Source organism: Podospora pseudocomata, chromosome 3 (genome assembly GCF_035222375.1).
Source record: "Podospora pseudocomata strain CBS 415.72m chromosome 3, whole genome shotgun sequence".
Lineage (NCBI taxonomy): Eukaryota > Fungi > Ascomycota > Sordariomycetes > Sordariales > Podosporaceae > Podospora > Podospora pseudocomata.
Window position 1 is genome coordinate 3,818,249 of NC_085887.1, and position 14,405 is coordinate 3,832,653.

The following is a 14,405-nucleotide window of genomic DNA, read 5'->3' on the forward strand; positions in this document are numbered from 1 at the left end:
GTAAAGTGGATCGCTGGTAGCCGCCGTTCCTGAGCAACGTCAGCCAATCAATTGGCAAGCTCGTCCGTCTGGTCTTGACTCTTGGCACAACTCCGAGAGTGACGGCTCATGAAGGGATCTCTGCGAGGTCAACTTGATGAGTCACCTGAATGGTGTAAGTAAGTTGAGATGTTGAATGGAGAATCATCGGAAGAATCAGCTTTCAAGGTATTGAAGTACGATATGCTGGAAGCAGAATAACGGGCAGCAAGTGAGGCGGGTGGCTGGCCTCAGGGCAGCAGGCAGGTGTGGCTTGGCATTCGATGTGCGGTTTTGAACCACAACTGAGCAACTCCAACAAATTCACCTCCAGTTTCGCATCGTCATCTTCTTCAAGTTCCATCATCATCCTAGCCATGAGCGACGACTGGGCTGGCACGCAGAGCAGACACATGGATATGCACAACACAACAAACACCAGCAGTCAATCATGCGGACACTCAACTCTCAAAATCCTCCGGTTCCGTGACGGGTAGTGCCCTGGTGACAGCCGATGCCAGATCTCGCAGAGTTCCTCCCACGATGTGACAAGACCGTTGAATGCAAGATCGGGTTCAGCCACTTTTATCCTGTTCAATCAACAGAGACTGACCGTCATGTGAGGTCGCCTCGCAGTTTGACGACGTGGTTTCGGCAGCCGCCCCGGAGGACCCCGGACGGAGAAACGACTGGCTCACATGCCCCCGGCGCTTAAGGCGAGCGCTTCAAGATGGCGTCGCAATTCACCTTGTATGGCTTTGTCGACACCGACAAAGAGCAGCCCTGTCTCTATCGTCTGGGGCCCTGGGTCATGTGCGGGCCGTGTATTCACCATTCATTCGCTTTCTCTTATTGTCAACACCTGCCCCTCTTCATTGTTTCGCGACACAGTTCCATTGTCTCTTTTCCTCCATTGTCCATCGTCACTGTTGTTTCGCGTGGCAGTTCACCCTCAATCATGCTCACCTGGCTTGCTTGAGTCTGTCATTTTTCTTCTGTCATTTTCTTTTTCCATTTCCTTGACTTCTTATTTGCTACTCAGTTTCCTATTTCGGTTTCCATACTCATCAACGATATCATCGAGGTACATACATACATACGGCAACGAGATACACGATACACACAACAATCCATTATTCTTGGCTGGATCAAGATACCTTCACTAGTTTCCTTACAACAAAATGACCTACGACGAGAAGGGCAGGGCCGGAGGGCCAACCCCGGTGCCGCCTGTTCCCGCCAGCCTCAACGCCAACTCCTGGGAGATAATCGACCTCGATAGAAGTCAGCAAAATCAGGCCGCTCCCAAGCTTCAACCACACGCCCACACCGATCCCACCGTCACTCCTTACCTCGGCCTCCGCGCCAGGCTCTCTCAGCTCTGGTTTAACCGCTGGACCGTTCTCCTCATCCTCGTCCTCGTCCGCGTCCTCCTCCTCACCGGCAGCCTCAACGACAATATCGGCGATGCCAAAGTCAAAGCTCTCTCAGCATGCACCAAGGTCGAAGATGTCGGGAGTGCCATGGCGTCCATGCCTCATTATTTGTCTGTGGGTGTCAACTCGATGGCGGCGGAGGGAATTGAGAAGGCTGTTTCTGCCATGGTTCAGATCCTGATGTTGATCCTCACTGGGGTCGAGAACCTGGTTTACTTTGTCATCAACATGTACGTTGGCACATGGGCCTGTCTCATTGCAGCTCTAATCCACGGTGCCCTCGAGGTTGGCGCTAAGGGCATCGAGGCGGCAACAAAGTTCATGAACGATGCCATTGGCACCCTCACTGGTCAGATTTCAGAGACTATCGAGGATGTACAGAAAGCTCTCGAGAACGTCGGTGATGCAGTCGGCAATTTCGCAGGCAACTTGATCGGCCCCATTTCGATTCCTAAGATTGACATCAGCCGCCCCCTTGCCGACCTCAAGGACATCAACATCAACTCGACGGATATGGTTGATAGCATCGTCAAGCTCGACAAGAAGGTGCCTACCTTCGACCAGGTAGAGAATTTCACCAAGAACGCCATTGGCATCCCGTTCCAGTTCGTCAGAGAGCAGCTCAACTCCAGCTTTGGCAACTACCAGTTCGACAAGACCGTCTTCCCCGTTGCGCAGAAGCAGGCTCTTTCATTCTGCTCGTCCAACTCGTTCCTCAACGACTTTTTCCAATCGCTCTTCGAGATCATCGCCAAAGCCAAAATTGCCTTCTTGGTAGCCATCCCTATTCTGGCCATTCTGGCCATCATCCTCATGGGCTGGATTGAGATTCGCCGCTGGAGAAAGGAGAAGGAGAGGGCCAGAGTGTTTACCGAGCATGGTTACGACCCGATGGATGTGGTCTATATTGCTGGCCGGCCGATGACTGCTGGTGCGGGAATCTGGCTTGGGAAGCGGTTCAGGATGACTGGCAGGAACCACCTTCTGGCGCGGTGGACGGTGGCCTATGCCACTTCGCTGCCGGCGCTGTTCGTTCTTGCCTTGGCCATGGCTGGATTCTTTAGCTGCTTCTGCCAGTACTTGATGCTGAGGGCTGTCCAGAATAAGGCTCCGGAGCTCGCTACTCAAGTCGGCAACTTTGCCGAAGATGTTGTTGGCACATTACAGGCTGTCTCGACGGACTGGTCGGATGGTGCGAACGGAGTGATCCTGGGCCTGCAGAACGACATCAACAACGACGTCCTCGGTTACGTCACCAACGCCACGAAGGCCGTCAACAACACTCTCAACACCTTTGAAGACGAGATCAGCAAAGCGGTCGAGGCTGTCTTCAAAGACACCGTTCTGTTCAACGTGGCCAGGGACATCGTTGGCTGTGTCATTTTGCGAAAGATTGACACGGTTGAGAAGGGGCTGACGTGGGTGCATGACCACGCCAAGGTGACGCTGCCGCTCTTCCGCAATGATATGTTCAGTGCCGGAGCCAACGACAGCGTCAATGGTGACGGTGAGCTGACCAGCTTCCTGGCTACGCCTGCTAGTGTCACGACGGATGAGATTACGGACGCGGTAGCCAAGGTCGTGAGCAAGCTGCAGAGCGGCATCGTTCAAGAGGCGCTCATCTCGCTGGCACTTCTTCTGGTTTATGTCATCATTGTTCTTGGGGGTGTGGTCTACGCGCTGGTCAGGATGACGCAGAACGACAAGACACGCGGTCTGGGCGGTGACAGATGGGGCGTGAAGTTTGGGAGCAGACCTAACAGTTTTGCTCCTGGCGACACAGCCGCCAACAGACGACACCAACGAGATGTCCAGGCAGACGAGCAGGAAGAGCCGAGTGCGTATCATGACTACCGACAAGAGGTGGTTTATGCCGGGAGCGTCAAGAGGGGGAAGGTCGAGTCGGAGAAGTGGAATACGCATGCGAGAAAGAGCAGTTACCCTACCGTTGAGGATTCCGGGTACTCTGGCCGATAGGGACGGCGGGAGAAGAAGGATATCAATGGGGGCAGTTATGAGGAGAGCTCGTCCTCTGGAGCTGGGCTGGGACAACCACCGCCGATGTACTCGGTCCTTTAATATTTTTTTTCTTTTTTTTTTTCTTTTCGTTTCACTCTTGGTTTCTTTTGTTGCTTGCATGGTTGGTAAGGCGTTTGGATAGCGAGACGTTCCAATATATACACCTCGGTAGATTGGCAGACAGACCCAGATCATCAAAAAAGACATCCGGCATGCATTTACTTGTTGTTGTTGCGATTTATGTGAGATCCCCTGATTGCTGGGACTCCAACGGATAGGATATGAGATACTTCGTATATATATGAAGCCCAGTTTGAGTTGGATCTGTGCAATCGAAATGCCTTTTTCTTTGTGAGATCCCAAAGTGGACTTGAATAAACCCATTGTGTTGTCTTTTTGATGACGGGCTTGTCCGCAAGTATCCACGATCTCCGGCACCTCGGGTCGCGATGACCGGCGCCGTGGCCTCTTCAGGCATCGCGGGACATGGCCTCCGCAATCGGGGAAGGCCCAGGTCGTGGCGAGCCGGCAGAAAAATTCCATGTTCGGTGACGGGGGCGAGACTGCAGCACGCACTGCGGTCGAGAGGGGCACTGGAGGAGGGGCGGTGACTCAACCCCCAGAAGGGCTCCGCTAATTTTCTGCCACTTTACAGGGGGGTGCCGCTGATATGAGGTTATGACTCGCCTCCCATTTCAACCACAACTCCAAACAAAGACAGAAGCAGAACCCGGGGAGAAACTTGTTGACATATTTCTGCTGCTGAATCCCGACCTTCCTTCTCCTTCCCACCCAATTGGTCTCTCGATTGCCAGCACGCGCATTCATTCAATATGGAAGGCCTCAAGCAGACGTTTGCTCGCTGCAAGGCGCAGAACAGGGTCAGTAACTTTCCCACCACTCAACAACCCCGCCATGTTTATTTTTTATTTTTTTTTATTTTGGATATCCCAACGGCCTGAATCCCGGAATCCGGGGAACAGGGAAGAACGGGGAACGGCTGTTCAAGAACAAACAAGAGAGAGCCAATTGCTGACCTGTTCTATTCGCAACCACAGTCTGCCCTTGTCACCTATGTCACGGCCGGTTTCCCCAACCCCGCAGCCACTCCCGATGTCCTTCTGGCTATGGAGAAGGGCGGCGCCGGTATGCAAATATTCTTCCTTTTTGTGCTGCCACTGAAAGACACAAAACCGTTAACTTGTCTTCAACAGATGTTATTGAGCTCGGCGTTCCGTTCTCTGACCCAATTGCCGATGGCCCTACCATCCAGACTGCCAACACCGTAAGCTTACCTTGCCCAGCATATTTCTCGACGAGCGGCGAACAAGCCACTGACGAGAAAACACACAGATCGCTCTCCAGCATGGCGTGACCACCGAGGGCGTCCTCGACATGGTCCGCGTGGCCCGCAAGCGTGGCCTCAAGGCTCCCATTCTCCTCATGGGCTACTACAACCCCCTCCTCAGCTACGGCGAGGAGCGTCTCCTCAAGGACTGCAAGGAAGCCGGTGTCAATGGCTTCATCATTGTCGATCTGCCCCCCGAGGAGGCCGTCTCCTTCCGCAGACTCTGCACCCGCGGCGGTCTCTCCTACGTCCCCCTCATTGCTCCCGCCACCTCGGATGCCCGCATGCGTATCCTCTGCCAGCTCGCCGACTCCTTCATCTACGTCGTCTCTCGCCAGGGCGTCACCGGTGCTAGTGGCACCCTGAACGCTCACTTGCCGGAGCTCCTCGCCCGTGTGAAGAAGTACAGTGGCGACAAGCCCGCGGCCGTCGGTTTCGGTGTCAGCACTCGCGATCACTTCCAGTCCGTGTCTCAGCTTGCAGATGGTGTTGTCGTCGGCAGTCAGATTGTTACTACCATTATGAACGCCGCCGAGAACGAGATCAACAAGGCTGTGCAGGAGTACTGCGGTTACCTTTGCGGTCGCACCACCTCCCCCGAGGAGGAGGCCACCCGCGAGGTTGGCATTCTCGAGGCCATCAACGGTGCTCAGGAGACTGGAGATGTGTCCGTGGATGCTGTCATCAAGGAGACGGATGACCTTGTTGCCCAGCTCGACATGATCAACTCTGATCTCCCCAAGCGTTTCGGCGAGTTTGGTGGCCAGTACGTCCCCGAGTCCCTGATGGACTGCCTTTCCGAGCTTGAGGACGGCTTCAACAAGATCAAAGATGACCCGGCTTTCTGGGAGGAGTACCGCTCTCACTACCCCTGGATGGGCCGCCCCGGTCACCTCCATCTGGCTGAGCGCCTGACGGAACACGCTGGTGGTGCGAACATCTGGCTTAAGAGAGAGGATCTCAACCACACCGGTTCCCACAAGATCAACAACGCCCTCGGTCAGCTCCTTCTCGCCAGGAGATTGGGCAAGACCAAGATTATTGCCGAGACCGGTGCCGGCCAGCACGGTGTAGCCACAGCTACCGTCTGTGCTAAGTTCGGCATGGAGTGCACTGTTTTCATGGGCGCTGAGGATGTTCGCCGACAGGCTCTTAATGTGTTCCGCATGAAGCTTCTCGGCGCCAAGGTCGTTGCCGTCGAGGCTGGCAGTCGCACCCTCCGCGACGCCGTCAACGAGGCTCTCCGCTCTTGGGTCGTCAACCTCGAGGACACCCATTACATCATTGGATCTGCCATCGGTCCCCACCCCTTCCCCACCATTGTCCGCACCTTCCAGTCCGTCATTGGCAGAGAGACCAAGCAGCAGATGCTCGAGAAGCGTGGCAAGCTCCCCGATGCCGTCGTTGCTTGCGTCGGTGGCGGCTCCAACGCCGTCGGCATGTTCTACCCCTTCGCCGAGGACAGGAGCGTCAAGATGTTGGGCGTGGAGGCTGGTGGTGACGGTGTCGATACCCTTCGCCACAGTGCTACTCTCACTGCTGGCTCCAAGGGTGTTCTCCACGGCGTCCGGACCTACATCCTTCAGAACGAGCACGGCCAGATCGACGAGACCCACTCCGTCTCCGCCGGTCTCGACTACCCCGGCGTCGGCCCCGAGTTGTCCAACTGGAAGGATACCGACCGTGCCAAGTTCATTGCTTGCACTGATGCCCAGGCCTTTATTGGTTTCCGTCTGATGAGTCAACTGGAGGGTATCATTCCCGCCCTTGAGTCTTCCCACGGTATCTGGGGCGCCATTGAGCTCGCCAAGACCATGAAGAAGGGCGAGGACGTTGTCATTTGCCTGAGTGGCCGTGGCGACAAGGACGTGCAGAGCGTTGCTGATGAGCTGCCCAAGATTGGACCTGTCATTGGCTGGGACTTGCGCTTCTAAGCTTGCTTTTTTTGCTTGCTCCTTCACTTGGTGGGGGTGAATGCAGTTGTTTTGGATTTGGATTTTAAAAAACAATATCAAGCAGAGGGACGTATCTGTTACATAGATGGAGCGGAGTTGATCTCGAATGCCGGGTGTACCAGGCCACCGTTTGGGTGGGTCGTGGAGGAAATACATTGGCATTCTGCGCGTTACTTGTTCTTGGTCTCCATGTGATGTTATCTCCCCGTGCTCGGCTCTCTTTTGTGCGATGTTCCTTCCTGTCTACATGAGTTCAACCTCGCACGTTTGTGCCTCGTTGAACACTTCCGAGCCACCGTGCTGAGCACGAGAGTAAAAGATGCCCACCCTGTAGTGCCTCCCTTGTGAGTCAGCTGGATAGAGCAACAGACCCCAGACATCTCTCTTGCGTTTCTGGTCCTGACAAAACGAGCAAGTCGCCCCTGCCCCCCCTCCCGACTGAAAGTCCGGGTCGTCGAGAAATGTCCTGCTGTGTTCTGTTGGGAAGAGAATTTTGGTCGTTGCTTCTGCACCTGGTTTGATGCTGCCAGCAGGCAACTCGGACAACGAGCAGCAGCTCGACAGCAGAAGCAGCTTGATCTTTGACAATTCCTCCTCTGTCGTCACCGCTGGGTTAGATCCACCAGCAGCATCATCATCCCAGTCATGCGACACCATGATGAGGTACCCCTTTTCGGCGTTTGCGCACCGCCACTCCGCGCTCTCGGTGGTGAACTCCCATTTGGGTTTGTCAGGGGGGAGGAAGTCTGACATGGGAATGACCTTCCCGGAAACGACGAGCGAGTTGACCTCCGGGCTCAGCCTCCCAAAGGGGTTCACCACCCCCTCCGCTTGCACGTTTGATTTGACTAGGCTGAACTCCGGCCGCAGGTGGGTTCGGACACGACATTTCCTCCCGTCGGGTAGGCTGTGCACGAAGCGGAAGATGTCGTCCCTGCGGCCTGGCCAGGACCAGCTGGGGCAGTGGAGGGGGTTGCCTTTTTGGAGGGATTGCAGCAGCGATGGGAGGGTGTTGGGACGGGGGTGGTGACCACGGCGGCCGGCGACCCAGAGGAGGCTGGCGTGGAGGTCGGACCGCCAGTGTCCCGCGAGATAGGCGTCGTTGGGGGGCATGATGTCGTTGAATCTGGAGGCCGGACCGGACAAACCGGGGAGGAGGTCCTCTTCTATTGTCCATTTCAAGTGCACGAATTTCAAGACGACGGATAGCCAGAGGTCGTAGGGGTTGTTGGTCTTGTCGTCGTGGAGGAGGAGAGGGGGGAGGAGGGAAAGGGGGGTGGTGTTGGGTGATGTGTTGCCGTCGTCGTGGTTGTTGTTGGCTTTTACTTCAGACTGGTGGCCGTTTTCGGAGAGGACAAGAGAGTTGGTTTGGACGTGGAGCATCGACTTGCCGAAGAATAATTTGCTGGTGGACATGGCCCGTTCCTGGAATACCCACCCCCTTTCGCTCCAGCTCGTGACGGATAGATCCTGCTCTAGCGGTGGGGAGGATGCCTTTGCTGCCAGCGTCTCATCGCTGTTGCTGGGCACCGATCGGAGTGTAAACACCCCGTTAACTATGCCCTTGGCAGGGGATGTGTACCTATATTCAGGGTAAACAACTCGCTTGGACAGGAACCCCTCCAGACAGGATGACGAACTCGCGGCACAGATGGTAAGGTAAGAATGTTCATAGATCCGCGCCATTTGTTGTGACTCAAACTCCCAGTCTGTCTTACTGTCCTGGATGATACATAAAGCGTCGATCCAGAGGTAAGGGATGCCAAGGGAGCGGCAGACCTTTACTGCGTCAAGCATGACAGGAGAGAGATCGGAAAGGGGAATGCTGGTCATACGGGAGGGGAGGGACGAGGTTGTGAGGGTTGTTTGCTGGATCGCGTCTGAAGGGGGGCCCCAACAGTAGCTTAGGGCTGCGTATTGAACGGGATGGGGGAGGTGGGTGGTGGTGGTGAGTTTGATGGCCGAGTTGGGGGATGGGGGGAGGGAGAGGAGGCGGGTTGGTTTGAATTTCGTGGTTGCTGGTTGTGCTGCGTTGAGGATGGATTGGGTGAAGCTGATGTTGGGGGCTGACCATGGCTCCTGCTGTGGTGGGGAGAAGATTTGTAACTCGTCTGCGACTTGCTCTTGAACAGAAGAGGCAGTTAGAAGAAGAGATAAATCTGGTAGACGTGATGCTTGACTTACTATTCCCAGATTCAACCATAAACTGCCACACAGGCGTCGAATACCATGGGGAGGTAGTTGACAGAAACACCGAGCCATATTCGAGAGCATGTGTCAGCACTGGTCGAACGTCGTTCCCGGATGCCTTTCGGGGCACATAACGGAACTCAATCCAGACCCCAACTTTAGTGTTTTCCGATCTAGGACGAAGTGGATTCAAATCCACCCCCTTTTTCTCCATCCCGTCCTTCAGATACCGACACAAATCACAGCCCCCCCGAGCCGACGCTTCAAGGCGGGGAAAGTCAGGCCAGTTGTCAATGGCACAGAGGTAACTGTTAGCAATCCATTGCGGCCCCTGCCACGAACTCCAACAATACCTTCCTAGATTCTTGTCAGAGAACGGCCAACTCAGGAGTCAAGGCACTCACTCTCACATACCAACAATTCCATTGCCAACCCGCCTCAAAGCCCAAGCGCAACACGGACACACATTGGAAACTTCTGACAGAGGCGTCGTCCGCTGAGAAAACACGGCGCGCTTCAGCTCCCAAATGGTTGTCATAAGACTACCAAGACTCGCGTCTGAGCCGGTTCCAAAGAGAATGAATTCATTGTCGTACGCGTTGAAACACGTGGAAGCCAACGCCTCGAGCTTGTCGATTGTTTGGGTAGCCGTGGGGATGTCAACTGCGGCACCGGACTGAATCTGCTGCAGAAGATCAAGCCCATGTTGGTGAACACTAGTCAAGGCTGTGATCCAGTATGGCGGCTTCCCTATCTCTTCGGCGAGTGAGTCCATCGCGAGGTGAATTGGTGCCCAACTGTCCCAACTGTCCCGCTTCAGGAATCTGCAAGATGAATGAACGCCGGGGCAAAAGTAAAGTGAAAAAGAAAGAAAAGCGCTCAAGCTTCTAGCCAAGAAGCTAGATTCCAAAAACTACGCCTACCATCTGGAAGATGGCAGTGCAAAGAATTGAGGTCGTGCCCGGGTTCGAACCGGGGTTACTGGAAGGCAGTGACCGAAGGCTCAAGTCAAAATCCAGAGTGATAACCACTACACTACACAACCTTGGGACATGTGCCCTGGTTCGACATTGGGTTCAAGAAGTTGGTTGAAGTCGAATTCAGAGTGGGAAAAAAGAATGTTGGGACTCGGATACCGGGAGTCGAACCCGGGGCTGTTGAGAGAGCAGACACTTCTGAGAAGTGAGAGTCAACGATGTTACCGCTACACCATACCCGATGAGGATGGTTCCGATTGGATGATGCATGTTGGTTCCACTGCAGGCTTTATGAATGACCTTTACCACCCCTGACCTCTGACTTCGTATCCCCATATCTCAAATAAGCCGGGAATGGTGAACGTCTTGCAGTCTGACATCTTTGAGAGTCTTGAAGATGATTCGGAACCATAAACCCGGGTTGTCTTCCCGCACATATCGGAAGGCCACTGACGCTCCAGCCACCAACGTCTCCCGACTCCGACGGCTCAGCATCATTGCCAAAGTATTTAACACGTTTGGTTATTCCATACCGACTGCCTGGGACCTCTCTTCTTTTTCATCAGTCATGTTGAACCACTCGACAAAACCTCAGCATGACCACCCTTCCCATAACCCCCTCCCTCATCCCCCCCCTCACGGGAAGAACAGCCCTCATAACAGGCGGCTCCTCCGAAATAACCCTCTCCACTGCTCTCTTGCTGGCCGAAAAAGGCTGCTCAAAAGTCATCATCCTCGACCCAGAACACAACGACTCTTTACTCACACCAGATCCAGGCATACCTTCTTGCCTGGCTTTTCTGAGAGTTGACGTCAGGGATTGGAAGGAGCTAAAAGCTGCGGTAAAGGGATGCGGAGAAGTTGACTACGCGTTTTATGTACCAGGGCCAGAGAGGATTCTCTTCGAGGTTGGGGGTGAAGGTGATGATGATCGGGAAGGCGAAAACGGGGTGGGGATGGACTGGGCGAGGGAGGTGAGGACTGTGGGGGACTTTGTGAAAGTTTGTTGGGCGGTTATGGCGCGGTCGGGTGTTGGGAGGCTGGGGGATGAGAAGGGGAAAGGGGGGAGTGTGGTCATTTGTGTACCGGGTGGTGCTGGGGGTTACATGTCTTGTCATGTGCTGCCTCCTGTGGGGATGCCTGGGGAGGGCGTGATGGATGGGTGTGCGGGTTCTGCTGTGAGTTTGCCTTCTCGAGGAAATGAAATAACGCTGAAAAGAAGAGGTGAAGATCCTAGGAATGATACGCTCGCTGAGGACGGTTGCTATTCAAGACGGGGTAGCTATCAATGGGGTTGCTGTTGGCCCTACGTTTCCGTTTACTTCAGATGCGATGCTACCAACGACACCGTTGCCTCCTTTGACACCGGGTGTTCAGCTGGAGAAGCTTCCCGTCAAAACTGCCGATGAGATTGCCCTTGCACTTGTCTTTTCGGCCACAGCGACACAAAAAAGGAAGGTGGAAGTGTACGGAAAGGAGAAGGATTCTGATCTGTTTGCTGGGAAGAAGGAGGACAGGAAGTGGAATGGGAGAGTCATCTTCACAACAGGGACATCCCCAATGGCGTACACAGAGGTCGAGGAGGGAATGGCTGATCTGCGAAGGTGGTGGCTGGGAAAGGAGAATGTGAGGATGGTAAGGATGCAGCAGGCGGTTGGAGACTTTAGGCCTTTCGAGGTGGATCACAAACGGGAGCCTTGAACCTGTCCGCAAAACCTGAATACCCAGGTAACTAAGACCTCCTCAGTGAAAGGCACAGGCTACTTTGGGTACACTTCTGAAGCGAGCCCAGTCGGCCGTCTCATTGGTTTGACACTGAAATAGACGAAACAAAAACACCGACGGGGCTATTGTCATTTTTCATTCGCTTATGCAGGAATATCCTTGATTCACACCACTTACCACATACTGGATAGTTCCAAGCAAAGTGTGGTAGGCTGCTACGCCGCAGCTGGAAACTCGTAATTGGACATCAACCAGAAAGGGGAGGGAATTGCTCACTACTCCCCGAGTGGCCAGCCATACCACGCCTCACAAGCAGGTCGCAGCTGAAAACTCCGACGGAAACTTGAGGAGTGGTCGTTACAAGTCTGGCTGCAGTGATGGTCTTGTGCCCTGTTGATGGCCGCGAGGGAGAATTTCGCCGCCGCCTTGAACAAAGTCTGAATAGTGGCACAGTGATGGACTGAGGCATGTAAGAGACCCAGGAATAGTACCTTAGCTGGGGGATAGATACCTATATAAGGGCTGCCTCTACTCGATATTCCTGTGATAAATTTCTACGTCATCAAAACAACTTCATCAATCGCCATAACAACCAACCAAAAAGTCTTTAATTGCTTACCACTCATCTTCGATCCCCAAACTTCCACCCCAAACTTTCACCATGCCTGAGACAATCATCAAGTCCGCCAACGCCAAGAAGGATGCCATCAATAAGTTGACGGACAATGGAGTCAACACTCTTGTCGCAACCAGCCTGATTGTGAGCCCGCTTTCACCTTGCTAGTCTTGGATTCTTGACACTAACAGTGCAAATGTCCAGGAGTCAAAGTTCGACGCTCAAGCTCGTCGTCGTGACGCAATGGCCGGGCAGCCAGAGAACAAGAAGCCTCGGAAACGGTATGCCGGTGTCTATGTCGACATCGTTGACAAGAATGGAAGAATGGTTGCCAAGGGGACCATTCGTGTGGACTGGGATGAAAACAAGGGACCTCACATCAATGTCTCCAAAGGCAACGACAAGTTCGCCTTCATCGCCCCTTCTATCCCCAAGACAGATACGGAACTGCAGATCAACCAACAGAAGGATGCGTTGACGGATGATGTGGAGAAGAACATGAAGAAGGACAAGAACGGCAATCTGATTTCTGAGGCTGCGGCCCTTGGGAAGGCCACTGCGAGATTCTTGCACAAGGACTTTTGGGATGTGAAGAGCGTCTCGCAGACTGGCAAGCGTCTTTGATTTTCTTCGCTTCCTCTAACACTCCGACCTCGACCCCCGTCTTTTTTGCATTTAGTACTAGTACACACGGTAGACCATGATTTTTATAGGCGTTAAATGGCACTTTACATCTTTACAAGTTTTGAATCGGGCAGTGGACATGCCATAATGTAAGGAAAAGAAAAAGAAAAACGAAAAAGCAAAAACGAAAACGAGAGCCAAAGACACGCAAGATAAGCTCGACAGTGGCCCTGCCCGCTGTGAAAGACAAAAAAGCAAAGCTTGGTTTCAAACGTCATATCTTTTCCTCTCTACCACAACACCACCGCCCCATTCATAATCTATAGACTATACCCCCCGGTTGGCCCCCCCTTTTCCTCCTCTCAAGTCAAGCCGCCGCAGGCAACTTCCCATTCTTCCTCCCCGTCCAAGCAGCAATCGCATCCATCAACGGCGGACTCAAACTATCATACGTCTCTAAACCTAACTCCCTAAACCTCGCCCTCACCTCCCCAATCTTGGCCGGATCAAACCCCTGCTCAATAACACTGCTCACAAAAGCCGCAAACTGCGGCTCCTGCCACCCCTCCTCCTCGCTCAACTCAGCATGCACAAAATCCAGTCCGTAGAACGGATGCTCCTTCTCAATCCTCCCGTACAGATGAGTCCCGCATTCCTTGCAGGCGTACCGCTGAATGACGGCCGACTCGTCCACAATGACTAGCTTGTCCCCGTTGGCGGTGACGGAGAGCTCGTTGCGGGGCACGACGCCGACGATGGAGAAGAGGGCGCCGGCGGGCTTCCAGCATTTGGAGCAGCCGCAGGCGTGGTTGTGAGCGACGTTGGTGGTGAGGGTGATCTCGACGGGGGAGGAGGGGCAGAGGCATTTGAGGGTGCCGCCAGGGAACGAGCCCGAGCCGGGGGTGATGCCGTTGTCGAGGAGGGGGTGTAGAGAGACCATTCTATCTGGTGATGTTAATGTTGATAATTGTTGTTCACAGGTTAAGTTGGTGCTGAGAGAGGATGATATCCCAACTTAAAAACAAACGGGCAACAACCCCGTCTTTATAGTTACCTTGCACGCTGCCAGGACATCAAAAAGAAACGGCCATAGTTCAACTACCGAAATACCGAACATCCCCTTCAGATCCAGGACCGAATTATCCGGCAGGGCGCAAAAGCTCACCACGCAACCTCCTTTTCCCCCCTGATGCATGGCTTGAGGTTGTGTTGCCTCCCGTCCCTGGCCGCTTATCTCTCTGCCCCTTTTACCCCAACAACTCGGTCCCCTCAAACCCCTTTTTTGCCTTGTCCCGCCGCCCATGCGTAACCTTCCATTCTCCTGCCGTGTACGGTATTCTAATTGCAACACCTCTCCCTCCCCGGCAAAACTCTCGCGCTGCGGTGACCAAAGATCACGCAATTCGCTAGAGCCTCGCAGATACCGAGACGTCACCGAGATCTCCTTATCTTGGCTCACCTCCCCCGGCGCCGTCTTGACAACAGTCAACACCAAAC

The 14,405-nt window shown here is 54.0% G+C and overlaps 6 protein-coding genes and 2 non-coding genes across 8 annotated transcripts; 6 read left to right on the top strand and 2 right to left on the bottom strand.

Moving 5' to 3' along the window:
• Window positions 1-1,199: 1,199 nt before the first annotated feature.
• On the top strand, window positions 1,200-3,431 carry PRM1 (plasma membrane fusion protein prm1; the record flags this gene model as incomplete). Its single annotated transcript, XM_062889429.1, has 1 exon — window positions 1,200-3,431. The coding sequence occupies one exon, from the start codon at window positions 1,200-1,202 to the stop codon at window positions 3,429-3,431; it is 2,232 nt and encodes a 743-aa protein (XP_062745354.1).
• A 436-nt stretch (window positions 3,432-3,867) lies between these two features.
• On the top strand, window positions 3,868-6,992 carry TRP3_1 (anthranilate synthase / indole-3-glycerol phosphate synthase). Its single transcript, XM_062889430.1, has 4 exons — window positions 3,868-4,354; window positions 4,532-4,619; window positions 4,688-4,758; window positions 4,827-6,992. Exons 1-4 carry the CDS (start codon window positions 4,307-4,309, stop codon window positions 6,753-6,755), a joined length of 2,136 nt encoding a protein of 711 aa, XP_062745355.1. The 5' UTR covers window positions 3,868-4,306; the 3' UTR covers window positions 6,756-6,992.
• Window positions 6,993-7,019: 27 nt separating this feature from the next.
• On the bottom strand, window positions 7,020-9,741 carry QC762_311340 (uncharacterized protein; the record flags this gene model as incomplete). The annotated part of the gene is made up of 3 exons (XM_062889431.1): window positions 7,020-8,899; window positions 8,961-9,227; window positions 9,381-9,741. 3 exons carry the CDS (start codon window positions 9,739-9,741, stop codon window positions 7,020-7,022), a joined length of 2,508 nt encoding a protein of 835 aa, XP_062745356.1.
• A 177-nt stretch (window positions 9,742-9,918) lies between these two features.
• Window positions 9,919-10,011, top strand: QC762_0059800. The gene has a single exon. It is a non-coding gene; the product is annotated as a tRNA-Gln (tRNA).
• An 82-nt stretch (window positions 10,012-10,093) lies between these two features.
• On the top strand, window positions 10,094-10,185 carry QC762_0059810. Its single transcript has one exon. It is a non-coding gene; the product is annotated as a tRNA-Glu (tRNA).
• Window positions 10,186-10,539: 354 nt separating this feature from the next.
• On the top strand, window positions 10,540-12,149 carry QC762_311345 (uncharacterized protein; the record flags this gene model as incomplete). The annotated part of the gene is made up of 2 exons (XM_062889432.1): window positions 10,540-11,121; window positions 11,174-12,149. The coding sequence occupies 2 exons, from the start codon at window positions 10,540-10,542 to the stop codon at window positions 11,642-11,644; spliced, it is 1,053 nt and encodes a 350-aa protein (XP_062745357.1). The 3' UTR covers window positions 11,645-12,149.
• A 77-nt stretch (window positions 12,150-12,226) lies between these two features.
• QC762_311348 (uncharacterized protein) lies at window positions 12,227-12,974 on the top strand. The gene is made up of 2 exons (XM_062889433.1): window positions 12,227-12,428; window positions 12,489-12,974. The coding sequence occupies exons 1-2, from the start codon at window positions 12,330-12,332 to the stop codon at window positions 12,906-12,908; spliced, it is 519 nt and encodes a 172-aa protein (XP_062745358.1). The 5' UTR covers window positions 12,227-12,329; the 3' UTR covers window positions 12,909-12,974.
• Window positions 12,975-13,275: 301 nt separating this feature from the next.
• QC762_311350 (uncharacterized protein) lies at window positions 13,276-13,848 on the bottom strand (the record flags this gene model as incomplete). Its single annotated transcript, XM_062889434.1, has 1 exon — window positions 13,276-13,848. The coding sequence occupies one exon, from the start codon at window positions 13,846-13,848 to the stop codon at window positions 13,276-13,278; it is 573 nt and encodes a 190-aa protein (XP_062745359.1).
• Between the last annotated feature and the right edge of the window lie 557 nt (window positions 13,849-14,405).

Coding starts and splice junctions, on each gene's coding strand:
- TRP3_1 (XM_062889430.1), top strand. CDS start 4,307: ATGGAAGGCCTCAAGCAGACGTTTGCTCGCTGCAAGGCGCAGAACAGG. Junction 4,355..4,531: donor GCTGCAAGGCGCAGAACAGG/GTCAGTAACTTT, acceptor TCGCAACCACAG/TCTGCCCTTGTCACCTATGT. Junction 4,620..4,687: donor TATGGAGAAGGGCGGCGCCG/GTATGCAAATAT, acceptor TGTCTTCAACAG/ATGTTATTGAGCTCGGCGTT.
- QC762_311348 (XM_062889433.1), top strand. CDS start 12,330: ATGCCTGAGACAATCATCAAGTCCGCCAACGCCAAGAAGGATGCCATC. Junction 12,429..12,488: donor TTGTCGCAACCAGCCTGATT/GTGAGCCCGCTT, acceptor GCAAATGTCCAG/GAGTCAAAGTTCGACGCTCA.